At 37.7% G+C, this 20,266-nt stretch overlaps 1 protein-coding gene across 5 annotated transcripts in view; it reads left to right on the forward strand.

Annotated features, from left to right (window-relative positions):
• Window positions 1–20,266, forward strand: part of RABGAP1 (RAB GTPase activating protein 1) — a 203,881-nt gene that overhangs the window by 76,573 nt on the left and 107,042 nt on the right. For all 5 annotated transcript variants that reach the window (XR_009552091.1, XM_060200118.1, XM_007539963.3 and 2 more), the window contains 2 exons: window positions 11,769–11,943; window positions 17,348–17,441. Coding sequence is in view for 4 of the 5 variants with exons in the window: in XM_060200118.1 (XP_060056101.1) it covers window positions 11,769–11,943; window positions 17,348–17,441 (269 nt within the window). In the remaining variant the exon portion in view is untranslated. The remainder of the gene's footprint in view (window positions 1–11,768; window positions 11,944–17,347; window positions 17,442–20,266) is intronic.

Raw genomic sequence — 20,266 nt, forward strand, 5'->3', positions numbered from 1 at the left:
CTATCCAACAACGAATTGCGTCAACAAGGGCAATAATAATAACCACAACGAAGCTACAACAAGGGCAACAAAAGGGGGGAAAAAATGGCCTCCAGGAGCGGTGGATTCATGGTGCAGGCACCGAGCCCAGCAATAACCCTGAAGGAGGAAAAAAATAAAAAAATAAAAAAATAAAAAAAAAGAACAGCCTGCCCCCGGCATTAGAATCTTAATTCATAGTGCTATGTGATCCTGAGATTCTATTTAACACACTTGAAACAGTTCCTGACACATAATATGTTCTCCACATACTTTAGCTACTATTTGAAAGGGACTGGAACCTTTGTTACACAGAGGAAAAATCAAAAGCACTAAGTATTGTCATCAGAACTATATTTAGACTGACAATCAGCCCCAAGCGAAGAATGCTTCAGAAACAAAATGAAGACCTGGACATTATTATTTTTTTTATTATTATTTTATTTTCCCTTTTGTTGCCGTTGTTGTTTATTTTTGTTGTTGTTGTTACTATTGTTGCTGCTGTCCTTGTTGTTTGATAGGACAGAGAGAAATCGAGAGAGAAGGGGAAGAACGGGGAGAGAAAGATAGGTACCTGCAGACCTGTTTCACTGCCTGTGAAGTGAACCCCGTATAGGTAGGGAGCCGGCGGTTTGAACCAGGATCCCTACGCCGGTCCTTGTGCTTTGTGCCATGCGCTCTTTACCCGCTGAGCCACCGCCTGGTTCCCATAGACATTATTTTTAAAGTTTAGAGAGTTCATGAAAAAGTGACTTTTTAAAGTTCTAGAGCAAAGTAAAAATTAATTGTGTAATTCTTTGGTTCAAATTAATTGTGTAATTCTTTTGGTTCAAATTGAAGAGTACAAAATACTCTTCAATTAGGACCTGGAGATAGATCATCTGGTAGAGCAAGCCCCTTATTATTCCTAAGGACCTTTGGTTAAAGTCCACCCTGGAGCTACGTGGGAGCACCACATCAATGGGGAAAGCCCAATGCATGGTGGAACAGTGCTTTGCTGTCTCTCCTCTGTGTCCCTTTATGTCTCTACTTCTCTATCTGGGGGAAAAAAAAATCAGCCTAAGAACTGTGGAATCAAACACGCACAATGCCAGAAAAAGAATTGTTCTGTTATAGTTCAGTCAGAGGTCAGTCATTAGTCAGATTTTGGTGAGCATAAATAAGATCCTTGATGTCTTTTAAAATTTTTTTCCAGTTACTTAAAAAACATTTTCACTACCACTTGGATTATTACTGGGACTTGGTACCTATACAACTACTCTAATACTCTGGTGGACATTTTTTCTTCTCTCTTCCTTTCTTTTTCTTTTCTTTCTCTTTCTCTTCTCTCTCTTTTTTTTTTTTTTAGAGAAATTGAGAAGGAAGTGGGGATAGAGAGGGAGGGAGAGAAAGGAGCACTTGCAACACTGCTTCCCTCCTGCAGCGTGTGCACTCTACCAGGTTCGTCAGTGCCTGGTTCCTTCCAGGTCTCCTTGAGGTATTATGTCATACAGTCTTGGAAACAAAGACTGTGGATTTATAGGACTATTTTGTGGATCAATCTAGGCAAATATATCTTTTTGTTAAGGCAACTAATTTTTTTCTATAAAATATTTTAAAATATTTTAATATAGCATGATTTTCTAGCATTTAAACTTTTTAATTTTTTAAATTAACCCAAGAAATGACTTGATGGGTGTAAACTAATCAAAAACAAATGGGGGAGAGGAAATGGCCCACTCAGTAGAGCATACTTTTACTATTCACAAGGATCCAGGTTCAAACCCCTGGCCAACACAAGGGAATACTATAAAAAGAGGAAGCTTCACCGTTATGGAAAAAATATATCCGTGACTCCAAATGTTTCAGTTCTGAGTGTTACAGCTCAAGGTGTAGCCAATACCAAGAATGAATTGGAGGCCAACACTGCATGGAGGGCAGGGAGATACTTTATTGCATCTTCGGAATCTAGCATACACCTGGCACTCCAGAAAGCCATGTATATATCCTTCAAGCTGGGCACAGAGTGCTTGTTATAGGGTGGTTTTAGAAAAGGTACATTTCACTACTCAAAGAAATTGAAAAAGACACAAAGAAGTAGAAAGATATTCCATGTTCATGGGTTGGAAGAATTAACATCATCAAAATGAATATATTACCCAGAGCCATCTACAAATTTAATGCTATCCCCATCAAGATCCCAAGCACATTTTTTAGGAGAATAGAAAAAATGCTACAAATGTTTATCTGGAACCAGAAAAGACCTAGAATTGCCAAAACATCTTGAGAAAAAAGAACAGAACCGGAGGCATCACACTCCCAGATCTCAAACTGTATTATAGGGCCGTTGTCATCAAAACTGCTTGGTACTGGAACATGAACAGACACACTGACCAGTGGAATAGAATTGAGAGCCCAGAAATGAGGCCCCACACATATGGACATCTAATCTTTGACAAAGGGGCCCAGACGATTACATGGGGAAAGCAGAGTCTCTTCAACAAATGGTGTTGGAAACAATGGGTTGAAACATGCAGAAGAATGAAACTGAATCACTGTATTTCACCAAATACAAAAGTAAATTCCAAGTGGATCAAGGACTTGGATGTTAGACCAGAAACTATCAGATACTTAGAGGAAAATAATTGGCAGAACTTTTTTCCGCATCATTTTTAAAGACATTTTCAATGAAAGGAATCCAATTACAAGGAAGACTAAGGCAAGTATAAACCTATGGGACTACATCAAATTAAAAAGCTTCTTCACAGCAAAAGAAACCACTACCCAAACCAAGATACCCCTCACAGAATGGGAGAAGATCTTTACATGCCATACATCAGTTAAGAGTTTAATAACCAACATATATAAAGAGCTTGCCAGACTCAACAACAAGACAACAAATAACCCCATCCAAAAATGGGGGGAGGACATGGACAGAATATTCACCACAGAAGAGATCCAAAAGGCCGAGAAACACATGAAAAAATGCTCCAAGTCTCTGATTGTCAGAGAAATGCAAATCAAGACAACAATGAGATATCACTTCACTCCTGTGAAAATGTCATACATCAGAAAAGGTAACAGCAGCAAATGCTGGAAAGGGTGTGGGGTCAAAGGAACCCTCCTGCACTGCTGGGGGAATGTCAATTGGTCCAACCTCTGTGGAGAACAGTCTGGAGAACTCTCAGAAGGCTAGAAATGGACCTAACCTATGACCCTGCAATTCCCCTCCTGGGGATATATCCTAAGGAACCCAACACATCCATCCAAAAAGATCTGTGTACACATATGTTCTTGGCAGCACAATTTGTAATAGCCAAAACCTGGAAGCAACCCAGGTGTCCAATAACAGATGAGTGGCTGAGCAAGTGTGGTATATATAAACAATGGAATACTACTCAGCTATAAAAAATGGTGACTTCACCGTTTTCAGCCGATCTTGGATGGACCTTGAAAAAATCATGTTGAGTGAAATAAGTCAGAAACAGAAGGATGAATATGGGATGATCTCACTCTCAGGCAGAAGTTGAAAAACAAGATTAGAAAAGAAAACACAAGTCGAACCTGAAATGGAATTGGAGTATTACACCTAAGTAAAAGACTCTGGGGTGGGTGGGTGGGTGGGGAGAATACAGGTCCATGAACGATGATGAATGACATAGTGGGGGTTGTATTGTTAAATGGGAATCTGGGGAATGTTATGCATGTACAAACTATTGTATTTACTGTTGAATGTAAAACATTAATTCCCCAATAAAGAAATAAATTTAAAAAAAAAGAAAAGGTACATTTCAATTGGTTATAAGGTGGTTACAGGGTACACCAATCAGGTAAGACAAAGGATTGGGTGGGTTGGCCACATTCCACACCCAGTCCAGACTGCAAAGATACAAGTGCATTCAATTTAGTTAGCGAAAAGGTTCATCCTGATTGGTTACATCTCTAGTCCCTTAAGTTTACTGAAATGCAGGGACAGCAGACCCACCTGCCAGATCTCCATAAAACTGGCAAACATTCTATTTCATCACAAATGGTGAAGTGGTGCTGTGGTGTCTCTCCTCCCTCTCATTGTCTCTCTCCCCCTTGTTTATTCTCTCTCTCTCTCTTTTTTTTTTTTGTCTTTCACTTTTATTAGGGGAAGGGGAAAAAATTGCTAGGAAGGGTGGAATTGTGCAAACACAAAACTCCAGTGAACACCTGGCATCAAGAAAAGAAAAAAACCTGTGACAGGCCTGATAGACTTATGTTAATTTATAAGCTGAACTGTTAGGTTTTTGTTTGTTTGCTTGTTTTTTTTGCATAAAAGTAGTTTATATGTGAAGATGTGGAGCATTGGGGTATGAGAAAGTAAAGTTGAAGTGAGAAGAATTTTATAAAGACTTTGATGACTTAAAATACTGTTAATCTTTTCCCTTATAACAAAATAAATTAAGTTTATTCCCTCTGTTGTATTTATAACATTAAAAAGTCATTGCAGCTTCCAATATCAAGACCCTATTGTATTTATCAGTCTATTAGCTAGCTACTTTTACTTTTTCTGCCATACATTATGTAAATTTCATATTGACACATGAGGTTAGAATCCTCATTTAATAGAGCCAAAGATGCTGATTAGTGAATTTCATGGGAAGATGTATGATCAAGATGTATACAACCCCCCTCTGGGTCTGAACCAAGGTTAATTTTTTTCCCCATTAAAAATTCTGTTTTTGCCTTCCTGTTATTTATTTATTTATTTATTTTAGGATTAACTTAATCAAATTATGTATGATTAAAAAATTTAACCCTGGGAGTTGGGCAGTAGCGCAGCGGGTTAAATGCAGGTGGCACAAAGCACAAGGACCGGCATAAGTATCCCAGGTCGAGCCCCTGGCTCCCCACCTGCAGGGGAGTTATTTCACAAGTGGTATAGCAGATCTGTAGATGTCTATCTTTCTCTCCTCCTCTCTGTCTTCCCCTCCTCTCTCCATTTCTCTCTGTCCTATCCAACAACGATGACATCAATAACAATAATAATAACTATAACAGTAAAGCAACAAGGGCAACAAAAGGGAATAAATAAATATTAAAAAAAAATTAGCCCCACCAAAAAAAATTCAACAAGAATAAAATTTCACCCCTTTCTAGTTTTCCTTAGAAACAAAAATGAAAGTGATTCAGATGAGAATAGCTAGATATATAATTATGTTTATATTTCAGCTCTGGGAAAACAATTATGAAAAAATAAATGTTTAAAAATTGGTACACTTTCTTTTCACTAAAATTATCTGGTGACTCAGTAACTCCATTCTAGCCTGGAAGCCTTGCCAACTGTGGAGTTGTTCTAATGAGATGACATAGCATCACATTAGAGAAGAACCTTTTAAAAGTAATAGGGGAAAGGTTGCTTTCTTGGGTTTAAATGTTAAACTGTTGTTTACTAAAAGAGGTAGGAGGTTATCAAACAGTAACATGAAATACATGAGTTGCTTTTTGTCCTTTTGACCAAGATTAAGTGTAGCAGAAAGTGAATGAAAGACCAACTAAACATTCTCGAAAATAGTAGAAATACAGAAATTTTATTGCCAAAGATACTGTAGAGGACTTAGACCCTGTCTTCCCTTTTCTTTATTTCAACTGTCTGTTTCTGAAAGCATAGAACAACAACAACAACAATGAGGTGGAAGGCTGCTCAGCATTATCATTGCCAACATAAAGCCCTGGTCTTCATTCCCTAGCTCCAGATTTATGTTTTTTTCTTGGAGGTGGGAGGAGCTTCTATACTACAACACTTTGCTAAGTCAGGAAGCAACTTATTAGTCCCATTATTCCTGAGAAATATGATCACTTGGCAAAGATGCTTAGCACTGAAGTTCTTCTTATTTATTTTTATTTATGAGAAAGATAGGAGAGAGAAAGAACCAGGCATCACTCTGACACATGTGCTGCCGGGAATTACCTCATACTTGAGAGTCCAAAGCCTTATCACTGCGCCACCTCCTGGACCACTCCACTGAAGTTCTTGTTTGTTATAGTTGTTTTTCACTGTATGTATGTATGTATGTATGTGTGTGTGTATATATATATATATATATATTTGTCACTAGAGTTATTGCTGGGGTTCGGTGCCTGCCACTACATGCTTGGTGATATATGCACTTAACCAGGTGGCCACCATTTGCGCATTTTTTTCTATGGTCTTGCCTTCTCTTCTTGTTTGCCTCCAGGGTTATTGCTGGGGCCCAGTGTCTGTACCATGAATCCACTACTCCTGGAGACTATTTTCCCCCCTTTTTGTTGCCCTTGTTTTATCGTTGTTGTGGTTATTATTATTGTTGTTATTAATGTCGTTGTTGTTGGATAGGACAGAGAGAAATGGAGAGAGGAGGGGAAGACAGAGGGGGAGAGAAAAACACCTGCAGACCTGCTTCACTGCTTGTGAAGCGACCCCCTTGCAGGTGGGGAGCCAGGCTCGAACTGGGATCCTTATGCTGGTCCTTGTGCTTCGTGCCATGTGCGCTTAACCCACTGTGCTACTGCCTGACCCCCCTTTCTTCCTCTCTTTTCTTTTTTTAAATTTTTTCTATCATTATTTATTTATTGGAGAGATACTGCCTGAAATTGAGAGGAAGGAGAAGATAGGGAGAGAGACAGAGAGACACCTGCAGCCCTGCTTCACCACTTGTGAAGTTTCCTCTCTGCTGGTGGGGGTCGGGGGCTTGAACCCGGGTCCTTGCGCTTTGCAACATGTGTGCTCAACAAGGTGCATCACCACCTGGCCCCCTTCTCTTCCTTTCTAAGTCACACCTACACCTGCTGCTACATTGGAATGCCCTTCCTTTTTTCATCTCTCTCTGGGTCCTGATGGAATTGGGGTTCAGAGCCTTCTAGTAATCTTCCCTTCACATTTCTCCCCCTCTGGGACATGGACCACAATTCTTTTTGAGGTATAGAAGGTGGGAGTTCTGGCTTCTTTACTTGTTTGTCTGCTGGATATGGATGTTAGCATGGCAATCCGTACCCTTAGTTCTTTCTTTTCCTAGTGGAATAGGGCTCTGCAGAGGTGAGGTTCCATGACACATTGGTGAGATCATCTACCCAGGGAGTTCAGGATGGCAGACTTTTATCTTTTCTTTTTTTCCATTTTTTTCTAAATTGAGGGTAAGAAACGGGGTGAGACAGGGTGAAGATATACCATAACAACACTCCACTGCTCATAAAGTTTTCCTTTTTCGTGGAGTTCCTATGTGGTACCAGAGACTCAAAGCCAGGTCTTTGTGCATGATGAAGTGTATACTGTGCAGGGTGAAACATCGCTGGGCTGCGTGGTACTGTGTTGTATAGATAAAGAATGATCTTTTCATCTGTCCTCTAATTTGGTGATTACTTGATGTTTAAAAAAGCCACTTGCAGCCCAACCCCATCATACTGGAGGATGCCTTAGTGCTGTGGTATCTCTCCCCCCCCCCCCTTATGACTCACTATCTGAAAAAGTAGATATGAAGTGGTGAAGTCCTGGCAATGACAAAAAAATTATGTTATACCAAGTAATGCTGTGTCGAACTTTGTGTATGTTTGTTGTTTTTAACTTACACAAAATAGCTTATAGTATATCCCTACTATTTGATTCACTGCCAGTCATGGTCATTTTGTCCTATTTTCCAAATTTTCCTCAGCAGAGGTGTGACCATGGAGAATGATGGTGCCTGTTCTCTACAGACATGTCTAAAGTCTAAAGAATATGATGGTAGCTTTGTTTTATCCTCTGAGAAGTGAGGATGAACATTTTCCCATATATTTGAGGGTGATTTTTCTTGTGTGTGTGTGTATGTGTGAATTGTCTCTCCATAATTTTTTACTTTTAAGTTTTAGATTTATTATTTTTCTTTTTTCTTTTTCATTTGTAATTGTAGAAATTGAGCTCAAGACCTCATATATGTGAGGCAGGCTCTCTATCACTGGCCCTCCAACTTTTAGACATTCTCTATATATCCAAGAGATTAATCCTTTGAGATATCTTACAAATATTTTTTATGATTTGTCACTTGTTTCTGACTTAAGCTATGCAAAGTTTTTGGAATTTATTTGGCCACACAATTCCTTTCTACACACATTTTCATTAAAGTAATACTGCATTATAAGATTATGTAAATTTTAAGCATGTATTGTTATAAATCAGTGTCTGTATACATAGCATTAACTTCACAATGTCTTTTTATGTACTTGATTTTGTCAACCTTTCCTTTTACATTTTCCAGATTTGAGATCACAGTTAGAAATGCTTTTCCTTCTCCCACATAATAAAGGCATTTGTGTTCTTTTTTCAACTCACATGTTTTCATTTGCTTTTTTTTGTTTGTGTGCTTGTCTTTCTTCTTCTTTTTCTTTACCAGAGTACTGCATAGCTCTGGTTTATGGTGGTGGGGGAGATAGAACCTAGGACCTGGAGGCTCAGCCATGAGAGTATTTGCATAGCTCTTATACTATCTCTATCATCCTCTTTTTATTTTCTTCTTTTTTTTTTCCCCCACCTCTTTCCTTTTCAACCAGACCTCTGCTCAGGTCTGGCTTCTGGTGGTGCTGGGGATTGAACTTGGGAGCTCAGAGTCTCAGGCATGGAAGTCATTTGCATAACCATATGCTGTCTCTCCAGCTCTCATTTGCTACTTTTATTATTTATTTGCTCAGCTGGGGCCTCCCACTACATGAATTCACATGTTGGAGGGGAATCATAGCAATAGAGCTTCCTTTGTTACCATACTTTTCTCATGTAGGGAGATCTAATCTTGTATGCACACATGGCAAAGCATATGCGCTGCCTCTTGAGCGATCTCTCTGGCCCCACTTAACTACTTTCATTATTTATTTTACTGCCAGTCTTTGTTTCTGTTGAGTGATAATTCTATTTCTGGCAGACTGTCTCTTTGTTTAGATAGAGAGCAAAAGACAGAGGGAGAGTAAGATAAGTGGTGCTTCACTACTGCTTATGAAACTTCCTCTGCACAAGTGTTCTTTTTTAAATGTTTATTTTCCTTTTGTTGCCCTTGTTGTTTTTTATCGTTGTTGTAGTTATTGTTGTTATTGATGTCGACGTTGTTAGATAGGACAGAGAGAAATGGAGAGAGGAGGGGAAGACAGGGGGAGAGAAAGATAGACACCTGCAGACCTGCTTCACCACCTGTGAAGTGACTCCCCTGCAGGTGGGGAGCCGGGGGCTTGAACTGGGATCTTTACGCCAGTCCTTGTGCTTCACGCCACGTGCGCTTAACCTGCTGTGCTACTGCCCGACTCCCTGCACAAGTGTTCTTATGGTCATCAGAGGCTCACACCCAGGTCCTTACACATGATAAAGCATGCACTCTAGGTCTAGGGAAACAGCATGGTAGTTCTTCAGAAGACTTTCAAGCCCAAGACTCGAATGAGGCCCCAGGTTCAATCCCCAGCACCACCATAAGCCAGAACTGAAAAGTGTCTCACCAGTGTCTGATGCCTCGTGTATCTTTCTCTCTCACTAAAAAATGAAAATAAAATATTTGCAAATAAAATATGCGCTCTACTCTGTGAACTATCTCCCAGCCCCACCATTTACTGCTTTTCAATCTCTTGATTCATTTATATTTTATCAGGCTTGTGGAAACAGCATAATGGTTATGCAAATTGACTTTCTTGCAACTCTGAACTCATTGGTTTCAATCCTCAGCACCATCACAAGCCAGAGCTGAGCAGTACTCTGAAAAAGAAAGGAAGGAAAGGTGGGAGGGAGGGAAGAAAGGAGAAGGGAAGGGGGAGAGAAAGAAAAAGGAAAAGAAGGGAGGAGAGAAAAGGAGAGAGTGTGAGAGAGAAAAGACAGAAAATCAATAGTATTTTATTCTGGTATATAGTGTAAAATAAAAATCTTTGTCTTTTTTTTTTTTCTCAGGTGGCCATTCCTTTATCTTGACACCATTCATTGAATAGTTTGACTTTTATCTAATTATTAAAAGTTATCAGTAAATTGTAAAAATACTTTTTATAAAAGAAACCATTATTACAATATTAGAATGAGCAGAAGCCTAAGATTTTAATTCAAACATTAAGTAATGAGGAAGTTTGTAAGATAGCAGAACAGTAGCTGGGGAACTTTGATTTCTATATTCCTTCCTTAAGAAAAATAAATTAAGGAGTCAGGCAGTGGGTTAAGCGCAGGTGGCGCAAAGCTCAAGGACTGGCCTAAGGATCCCTGTTTGAGCCCCCGGCTCCCCACCTGCAGGGGAGTCGCTTCACAAGCGGTGAAGCAGGTCTGCAGGTGTCTATCTTTCTCTCTCCCTCTCTGTCTTCCCCTCCTCTCTCCGTTTCTCTGTCCCATCCAACAACAATGAAATCAACATCAATAACAATAATAACTACAACAATAAAACAAGGGCAAGAAAAGGGAATAAATAAATAAAATATTTTTAAAAACAAAAATAAATTGAATGTTAGATTAAGATTGCTAGGTCAGTAACAAAACTGGCTAATGTCCTATAGGTAACTTCTGGGTTATCTTTTCTATTGAACAGGAATTATTTGCATATCTACTGGACACATATCTCAGGTTAATATTTAACTTCAGAGTCTGGTTCCTTAATAATAAATGGCTAAGTCAACATGACTTATTCATTTAGAAGATTAAGTATTTAGTATGGGTATTTAATATGTTAAAAAAAAATCCTAGAATTATCCTGCCAGGTGCTTGTTTTTGTAATTTTTTTGGCTTGTTTTGGAAAACAGCTGCACACAGTTTCATACACCTTTGAGTATTTATTCCCTTTTGTTGCCCTTGTTGTTTTATTGTTGTTATTGATATTGTTATTGTTGGATAGTACAGAGAGAAATGGAGAGAGAAAGGGAAGACAAGGAGAGAAATATAGGTATCTACAGACCTGCTTCACTGCCTGTGAAGCGACTCCCCTGCAGGGGGGGAGCCAGGGACTCAAACTGGGATCCTCAGTCCTTGCACTTTGTGCCACATGTGCTTAACCTGTAATTCACCTTTGTTTTTCACCGTGGCATAGCTGAATAGTTGTAACAGGCTACTGACCCATATAGTAAAAAAATTTTACTGTTTATAGAAAGATTTACTCCACTAAGATGATATTGGGGGACATATACCAATACTGTGGCCTTCTGGAATTAGGGCAGTTTTCTTAAGAAATCAGATAAAGATTGAGATTTGCTCTACCTTATGTTTCTGTAGCTAATGAACCCTTTATTCCCCCTCCACTCTTTTTTGCTTTCACTCTATGTGCTTGTATCAAAATACAGACCAGTTTGAGTTGTGAAGACTTTTGTGGATTCCATTTATTCCCTTTCTGCTATTCACTTTTCTGCAATTCTAAGTTATGGTTTTCAGTAGATAAAACCTTCCATATACTTTAATTAAAGGAATGGGGGATTTCTTTGAAACATGGACTAAATCCTAACATACACACACACACACACACACACACACACACACACACACACACACCCTAACTTGAATAATGCTTTAAGTTGCAAAATACAGAATGGTTAACCTTTCAGTTCATAACTAGTAAATATCGTTAATTGGACAACTGATAGTAGAATCTGAAGATAAAAAATAAGATTGCAGAGCTGGAGTCCTGTTCAGTTTTTTTATAAGGGTTTTAAAATTAGTATACTTTTTTATTGATGAAAAGTTGTACTGATAAAAAGTTACTAAAACTAGTAGTTTTTGTATTCGCACATTCTATATGAAAGCAAATGTATTCAATTTAAAAAATAATGTCACCACTTTTTTTTTTATCTTCAAGATCAAACAAAAGGAGAGGAAGAACAACACGGACACTTTATATGAAGTTGTGTGCTTAGAAAGTGAATCAGAAAGAGAGAGGAGGAAAACTACAGCAAGCCCCTCAATTCGACTGTCACAGTCTGGATCTCAGAGTTCAATGATACCTTCGCCTCCAGAAGATGATGAAGAGGAAGGTAAATAGGGAGAGTTTAATTTCTATTTTGAAGACCATGCAGATGTACAATTTTACCAGGAAATGGATGTAAACAAGTCTATTGCTAACTTTGTGTACTGACATATTTTAGAGTAAATTTGATAGTTTAATACCTAAATAAATGTCCCATATCAACTGACTGATTTTATAGGGACAATATTGTGCAGCAAAAAAAATTTTTATGTCACATCATGCCACAAAATAGATACATTTAAATAGACACATTTATAGTCATATATTGGATTTTCACACTGATGAACATTAAGAATTCATCAGCTCTTTTAATGGTTATGTATTTTTAACAAACCTGTCTTTTTTTTCCCACTTATTTTTACTTCTTGTTATTTTTCTGTTAAAAGATACATAGGAGTAGAAACTGAACTAGGAGCAAAGTAGAATAAAATTTGAAAGACTTTTTTCTAGTTTATAACCTACTACCTGAGCTTGCTTGCTTGCTTTATTTATATATTTATTTTAAGCTTTATTTATTTAATTATTTTGTATACAGACAGATAAATTGAGAGGGAAGGGAGAAATAGAGTGGAAGAATAAAAGACACCTGCAGCACCACTTCACCACTCCCTTACCAGTAGGCTCTAGGGGCTGCCAACTGGATTCTTGCACATTGTAACATGTGTGCTCAGCTGGGTGAGCCACCACCTAGCCCCTCCATTTTTATGAGGATAAAAGAGACTTAATTATGATTGAAAATCATAAATAGGTTGTGTTCATGTGAGGTTCACTGGAAGTACTTTGGAAATGCATAGAGAAGAGTCTGTTTAATCATGTGGAATGTGCTGGGTATCCTGAATAATAGTTTTTGATCTGGAACTTTCAGAACACTTGGAGAGTTTGTCAGATATAAATTAGCTGATCTGGACATTCCTGACATAGGATACAATATAATCTAATATAGTAATACAATAGTACAATACAATATAATATATATTTAGAAGTACAAGGAAATAATAGGAATGACTGACTAAAAGTCAATACCTGCTATTATATATCTTATTTTCAAGTTGAGTATAGTCTCTGACTTTTCATTTCCCATAGTTCTCTGGAATTTCTGTATTATTTTTTTTTAGAGATATCCGAGATGCAATTTAGAGTTTATACAGAACCAGTTCAAGTGCTTGTTAAAGCTTGGAAAAATGAAACTATTTCCCCTATTTGAGATTGTTTACCCTATAAATGGTAGTCTTGAGTGTTGCAGTTTCCTTTCTTAATGACAGTGCATTAAGATGGCTGAGAATTAAAAGTTTATATAACCTTTTCCCATTAAACTTAGCAATAAGAAGCACAGAAAGGGCCAAGAAGATAGCATAGTAGTTATGCCAAAAGACTTTCATACCTGAGGCATCAAAAGTCCCAGGTTCAATCCTTCACCATCATAAACCAGAGCTGAGCAGTGTTTTGGTAAGGAAATAGAAAGAGAGGTGGGGGGGGGGGGATGAAGGGAGGGAAGTGTGGAAAAGAGAGAGAAACCAAAAACTGATAAAGACTACTTACAATGAAATATATACTATAGAGTTTACAGACTACCATTCTGTTTTCCCCCTAAATATGGATCCAATTAAAGAACATCAACACTGAAGTCGTGTTATTCTAGTCTATAAAACATATTATTTAATATAATTGAAGTGGTACAGAAATCTTCTAGTGATACTTCTCCCCCACTTTATTAGAGGGAGGGTGTTAACAGCTTCAAGTACAACTGTTGACACATAGGTATAATCTCTCATCTACCAGTGAGAGATGTCTGCAAGACACTTTCTTCCCCAATCCTAGGTCTTTTTCCATCATGCACCAGTACCCCAGAGCCACTTTTTTCTCACCTCTTTCCCTCTTTCCACAGAGTCTTTTGCTTTGGTGCAATACATCACACTCATTCCACGATCTTATGTTTTCCATTACTGTCCGTAAGTTTCACTTATAAGTGAGATCATCTGGTATATCTCTTCTTTAAAGAGATTGTTTTTTTTTTTTTTTTTTTTGCCTCTAAGGTTATTGCTGGGGCTGATGTCTGCATGAATCCACTGCTCCTGGAGGCCATTTCTCCCCTCCCGCCCGTTTTGTTGCCCTTGTTCTTTATTGTTGTTGTTGGATAGAACAGAGAGAAATCGAGAGAGGAGGGGAAGACAGAGATGGGGAAAGATAAGACACCTTGTAAACCTGCTTCACCGCTTGTGAAGCGAGCCCTCTACAGGTGGGGAACTTGAACTGGGATCCCTACCTGGTCCTTGCACTTTGCGCCATGTGCACTTAACCCACTGCACTACTGCCCAGCCCCCTAAAGAGATAGTTTTTCTTTTTTTAATGAAGTTTTTATTTATAAAATAGAAATGCTGACAAGACCATAGGATAAGAGGAGTACAATTCCACACAATTTTCACCACCAGAACTCCGTATCCCATTCCCTTCCCTGATAGCTTTCCTATTCTTTAACCCTCTGCGATATCTTGTTTTACATTTAGACTATTTTCTTTTTTATCATCAGATTTGATGAGAATGTCCAAGCAATTAAGGAAAAAATGTTTACTCATTAGTGTCATGGATTTCTGTCCAGTTAAAATGGTTTTAGATAGTTAATATCTATCAATAGTAGAATGCAAATTCATGAGAGGTATAAAAGTTCAAATTTAGTTTAGGCAGATCAAAATACAGAAATTGCACTGGTGAAGATGCAAAACAAATTTTTGTTGTGTGCAGCTACTGGAAATAGAAATAGATAAGTCATTTTGGAAGGTAGTTTGTCAGTAAGTTTGAAAGTCCTTAAACTGTATGCATTTTTTGTCTGTTGAAGTAGTTTAGCTGGTAGAAAATAAGACTTGGCCTCCCTAAAGCTCCCAGTTCAGTCCACAGTGCTGTATGTACTAGAGTGGTACTCTGTCTTCTTTCTTTCTGTCATATATCTGTATCATATAATAAATACACACATACATATGTATATATATTAAGATCTATGCATTGTATAACCAGTAATTCCACATCTCATCATATACTCAAAGCAGTAAGATAAGCTCATTTTGATACTATTGGTAGCATACGGTTAAAAACTTCCTCAAATACTCAACCGAAGAGGATTAAATAAACATCTTTTTTTTTTTTGCCTCCAGGGTTATTGCTAGGACTTGGTCCTTGCACTAGGAATCTGCTGCTCCTAGAGGAGGCTATATTTTCCCTTTTGTTGCCCCCCCCCCTTTTTAATATTTATTTATTTATTCCCTCTTGTTGCCCTTTTTGTTTTATTGTTGGAGTTACTGTTTTTGATGTCGTCATTATTGGATAGGACAGAGAGGAGGGGAAGACAGAGGGGGAGAGAAAGATAGACACCTACAGACCTGCTTCACCACTTGTGAAGCGACTTATGGGGAGCTGGAGGCTGGAACCTGGATCCTTACACTGGTCCTTGTGCTTTGTGCCACCTGCACTTAACCCACTGCGCTACTGCCCTACTCCCCACCCTTGTTGTTTTTGTTGCCTTTGTTATTGTTGTCAAACTATATTATAAGGCTATTGTAATCAAAACTGCCTGTATTGAGCAAAAGTAGACACAGTGGCCAGTGGAATAGAACTGATAACCCATAAATAAGCCCAAATACCTATGTACATTTAATTTTTGACAGAGTGGTCCAAAATGTTAAATGGAGAAAGGAGAGTCTCTTCAATAAATAATGTTGGGAAAATTGGGTTGAAACATGCAGAAGAATGAAACTGAGCCACTTCATCTCACTACACACAGAAGTAAATTATAATTGTGTCAAGAATTTAAATGTTAAACAGGAAACCATCAAATACTTAGAGGAAAATATTGGCAGAACTCTTCTTATTCAAAGTGTTAACGCAGCTATCTTAATCTTTATTTCTTCCCCTACTTTCATTATACTTTTCACTTACTCTCACATGCCTCTATCAGTGTCACTTCTTTTACTGTCTCAATATCTTGCACTTTTTTTTTTTTAACCAGAGCACTGTTCAGCTCTGGCTTATGGTGGTGTGGAGGATTGAACCTGGGACTTTGGAGCCTCAGGCATGAGAGTCTGTTTGCATAACCATTATGCTGTCTACCCACCGCCCTACCTTACACTTTTTAAATTCTTTTTTTTTTTTTTCATTGCTGCATTTTGTTTTCTTTCTTTATCTTTTTTACATTCAACAGTAAATACAATAGTTTGTACATGCATAACATTTCCCAGTTTTCCACATAACAATACAACCCCCACTAGGTCTTCTGTCATCCTTTTTGGACCTGTATTCTTCCCCCAGAGTCTTTTATTTTGGTGCAATACGCCAACTCCAGTTCTGGTTCTACTTGTGTTTTCTCTTCTGACCTTGTTTTTCAACTCCTGCCTGAGAGTGAGATCATCCTATATTCATTTACCAGAGCACTGCTCACCTGTTTTATGGTGGTGTGGGGGTTTATGGTGGTGTGGGGGACTGATTTTGGAGCCTCAGGCATGAGGGTTTCTTTGCAAAATCTGTATGCTATCTACTCCTGCCAAAAAATTTTAAATTCGTATTTGATTTTTCTTATTTCTAATACTTAAACGTGAAATTATTCATTTTGGTCCTTACATCCCACTATACATATATTATTACCTTTTTTATATTTATTTACTTTGGTCATCTTCAGTGCTTCACCACTCTGGGATGACTCTTTCAGATAGACACAGGGATACAGGGGGCTGGGCATAAACCATACTACCGAAGCTTTTTCATTGTGGTAGAGATCAGGCTTGACCCTGGGTTGTGCACATGGCAAAGTAACACAGTCTACCAGCTCTTATGTCCCTTGTTTTAAAAGTCTCCTTTTGGGAGTCAGGCGGTAGCGCAGCAGGTTAAGTGCAGGTAGCGCAAAGCGCAAGGACTGGCAGAAGGATCCTAGTTCGAGCCCCTAGCTCCCCACCTGCAGGGAGTCGCTTCACAGGTGGTGAAGCTGGTCTGCAGGTGTCTATCTTTCTCTCTTCCTCTCTGTCTTCCCCTCCTCTCTCCATTTCTGTCTGTCCTATCCAACAACAATGACAACAATAAAACAAGGGCAATAAAAGGGAATAAATAAATATTTATTAAAAAAAAAAGTCTCTTTTCTTGCCACCTCAATTCTGGGCTTCTTTCTTTCTTTGTTAATTTATCTGAGCTCCAAGCTTATTTCTGTGCTAATTTTTCCTGTATGAAAAGAAAAAGAATTAAAGCGATTGTAGTAATGTCCATCCTAGGGCCATTTTTAATTTCTTTCTATTTATACCTATATGTTAGGAAGGAAATTACAACTTTATTTTAAAGAAAAATCTTACAGATTTTACTGTTGATTTTTCCATGTCACTATTTTAGCTAGCATAGCCATTTTTGTTTGCTACCCATTTTTGTTTTATTTATTAAAGATAATGATGAACCTCTCTTGAGTGGATCTGGTGATGTATCCAAAGAATGTGCAGAAAAAATTCTTGAAACATGGGGAGAATTGCTGTCAAAATGGTAAGTTATAATAGAATAGTTCTCCTTTGCATATGAAATTCTCATTTTATGACTAGGAATCTGACATCACTATACTACTAGAACCAGTAATTGAAATCTCAGTTTGAGGTTTTTGTTACTAGAATCTCTGTTTTTCAGAAGTTTGTAAAGGTAATAGTGAAGATCTCATCAAATTTCAGAATATCAGAAATGTATGATAGTTTCTTACTGCTGCACAAAGTATTCATTCAAAGGTGAACTCCATGGAACAAATTTCTTCATATTCAAGAGGTTTGGTACCACTAGCTGGCTGAGATGAATACACAGTAGGACAGTATTTAGTAATCATGGAAGTTTAACAGATGCTTACACAATGCTTATAACCGTAGTAGAGATAGCAAGTGGGATTTTTCCTCATCTGTGCTATAATCCTAGAGTGACTGAGCAGTTTTCTAAGCATGGTATGTTAACTGTTTTTTTCCCAATACTTGTCCTACTAGTAAAATTCAGCTATTTTCTCATCAGCGCAAGAGACAGCTTGACAAGTGTTTTTTAAAAAGATTTATTTTGTTTATTGCATATGACAGAGAGTTTTACATGAAGCAGAGAGGAGAAATAAACAAACCAGAGCATCACTGTGGTACATGTGTCCAGGGGTCAACCAGTAACCTGAAGAATGAAAATCTGATACTCTTGTCAGTTGAACTACTTTCCTAGCTATGACAGTGTTTTGAAGCACTGTCTTTTAGACTGTAAAAAGAATAGAAAAAAAGAGAGAAAAGACTATGCTTCAGTTACTTATTAATGAAACAGGGTAGATTGAGATAATTAAACAGCTGAGACATTTATGTAATTCCATATTTCCCCTGTGTAGGATGCCAGTATATGCTGGGGAAGAAAAAAAACAAAACCAAATGACAACAAAAGCCTAGTTTGAAAGTCATTTGAGCACCTTTATAAGAAATTATCAGTGTATGCATTTCTTATTTTATTTTTTTAATGAAAGAGAGGTACAGGGAAAAAAGCCAGAGCACTGCTTACCTCTGAATTAAGGTGGTGCTGGGAATTGAACCTGGGATCTTAAAGCCTCAAGCATGAGGCTTTTGCATAACCATTATACTGTCTCCCCAGCCCTTGAGTGCTTCCCTATTCTTGACTTTGTATTCAGGTTGTCATGTCAGCTCCATGTGATTCCCCCCCCCCCCAGAAATTTTAACTGTTGAAGCCTTTGACGCTATGCTTAGTAAAACTGTGTCTAAGCATTAAAAAAAAAAACACCCAAAAACCAAAACAAAACAAAAAAACCCTTCATGCCCTTAAGTAATAGAACTAGAAATGGGCATCATCTGCTTCTAGCATTTTCACAGTGCTTTTACACTTTTGGCAAAGCACTCCAGATTAGGAAATGTCAAATGTGTACAGAAGGAAACGCAAACCAAAGCATGGTTTGTCTTTATGCAAGTGGTTTTAATAAATGAACTCTATAAAATCCCCCAGGGGAATAGTTTTCATTTATTTTTCATATCCTTTTAGCAATCAGGAGACAAACCTGCTGATGCTCTCATCACAATTATATTTTCAGTTCAGTGAATTTGAAGTACTTGGGCTGCTTCTGGCAGGAATTTCATCTTTATAAAAAGGTTTCAGTTCTAAAATAGAAATATAATTGAATCTTGACATGATTATATAATAACATTTAAAATCATTTTGATAGACTTAGACTCTAGAATTAAATGTTATTGGATGATCTCAGCATTTTACACAGTTGCTTAAAATTTGTTTTATTATTAAGTTTTGTTTGTGTGTTATTCACTTAATTAAATTATATCTTCGCCTGCTCCCTTAAGTATGTTGCCAAATTTACATTAGTCTCTACTCTTTTCAGGATATTTAAACTGTTTTTGCTGGTTTTCAGAAATAATAATATGGTTTATATTCACTTCATTTTGCCATTGTTTTTCATCATTATTACATAAGGCATACAGGTAAGAAGCATCACACTATCATAGATTTTTTTCCCCTTTTTCTTTTTTCTTTATATTTTTATTAGATAGAACACAGAGAAATTAAGATGGAAGGAGGAGATAGGGAGAGAGACAGACACCTGCTTCACCAACCGGGCGCATCCCTGTCCAGTCCCTCGACTATTAATAGAGTTTTAAAGCTTGGTAGACCTGGCCTCAGATCCTATCTGTCCTACTTCTAAGTTATATGGTCTAGGCAAGCCACTTACTTTTTTTTAACGTTTTTAAAGTGTATAGGCTTAAATTTAGAAAATAGAAGTCTATAAGTTATTCCAGACTGATGTAAATTAAAAATATTGGATGTCATAGTAATAATAACCATGATAAGAACTAGTGAACTTCCCATATGCCAGGCCCTTTGTTTAGTTATGTATTCTATTTAAAGTATGAGCTATTTTAAAGAAAATTGACTCAAAGAATGTCAACAATTTCACTTATTTCTGGTCAAGAATTTTAGCACAGTCCAATAAGATCCCCAAATTAGATGATTTTATTTTTTAAATTTTTAAATTTTTATTTATTTATTGGATAGAGACAGCCAGAAATTGAGAGGGGAGGGAGAGAGACAGAGAGACACCTGCGCTGTTTTGAGCCACGTGCACTTGACCTGCTGCGCTACCGCCCGACTCCCTGGTAAAGCTTTTTTTTTTAAATTAGGGAATTTATGGCTTACAGTCAACAGTAAGTTCAGTTATTAGTACATGTGAAAAATTTCTGTTTTCTGCAAAACACTAACCACCCACCTAGGTTCTCTTCTCCCACCATGCACCAGGACCTAAACTTCTTTATCAGTCACTCAAGTTTCTTCAAACAAAATATTAT

This window comes from Erinaceus europaeus, chromosome 10 (assembly GCF_950295315.1).
Source record: "Erinaceus europaeus chromosome 10, mEriEur2.1, whole genome shotgun sequence".
In the NCBI taxonomy this organism is placed as follows: Eukaryota; Metazoa; Chordata; class Mammalia; order Eulipotyphla; family Erinaceidae; genus Erinaceus; species Erinaceus europaeus.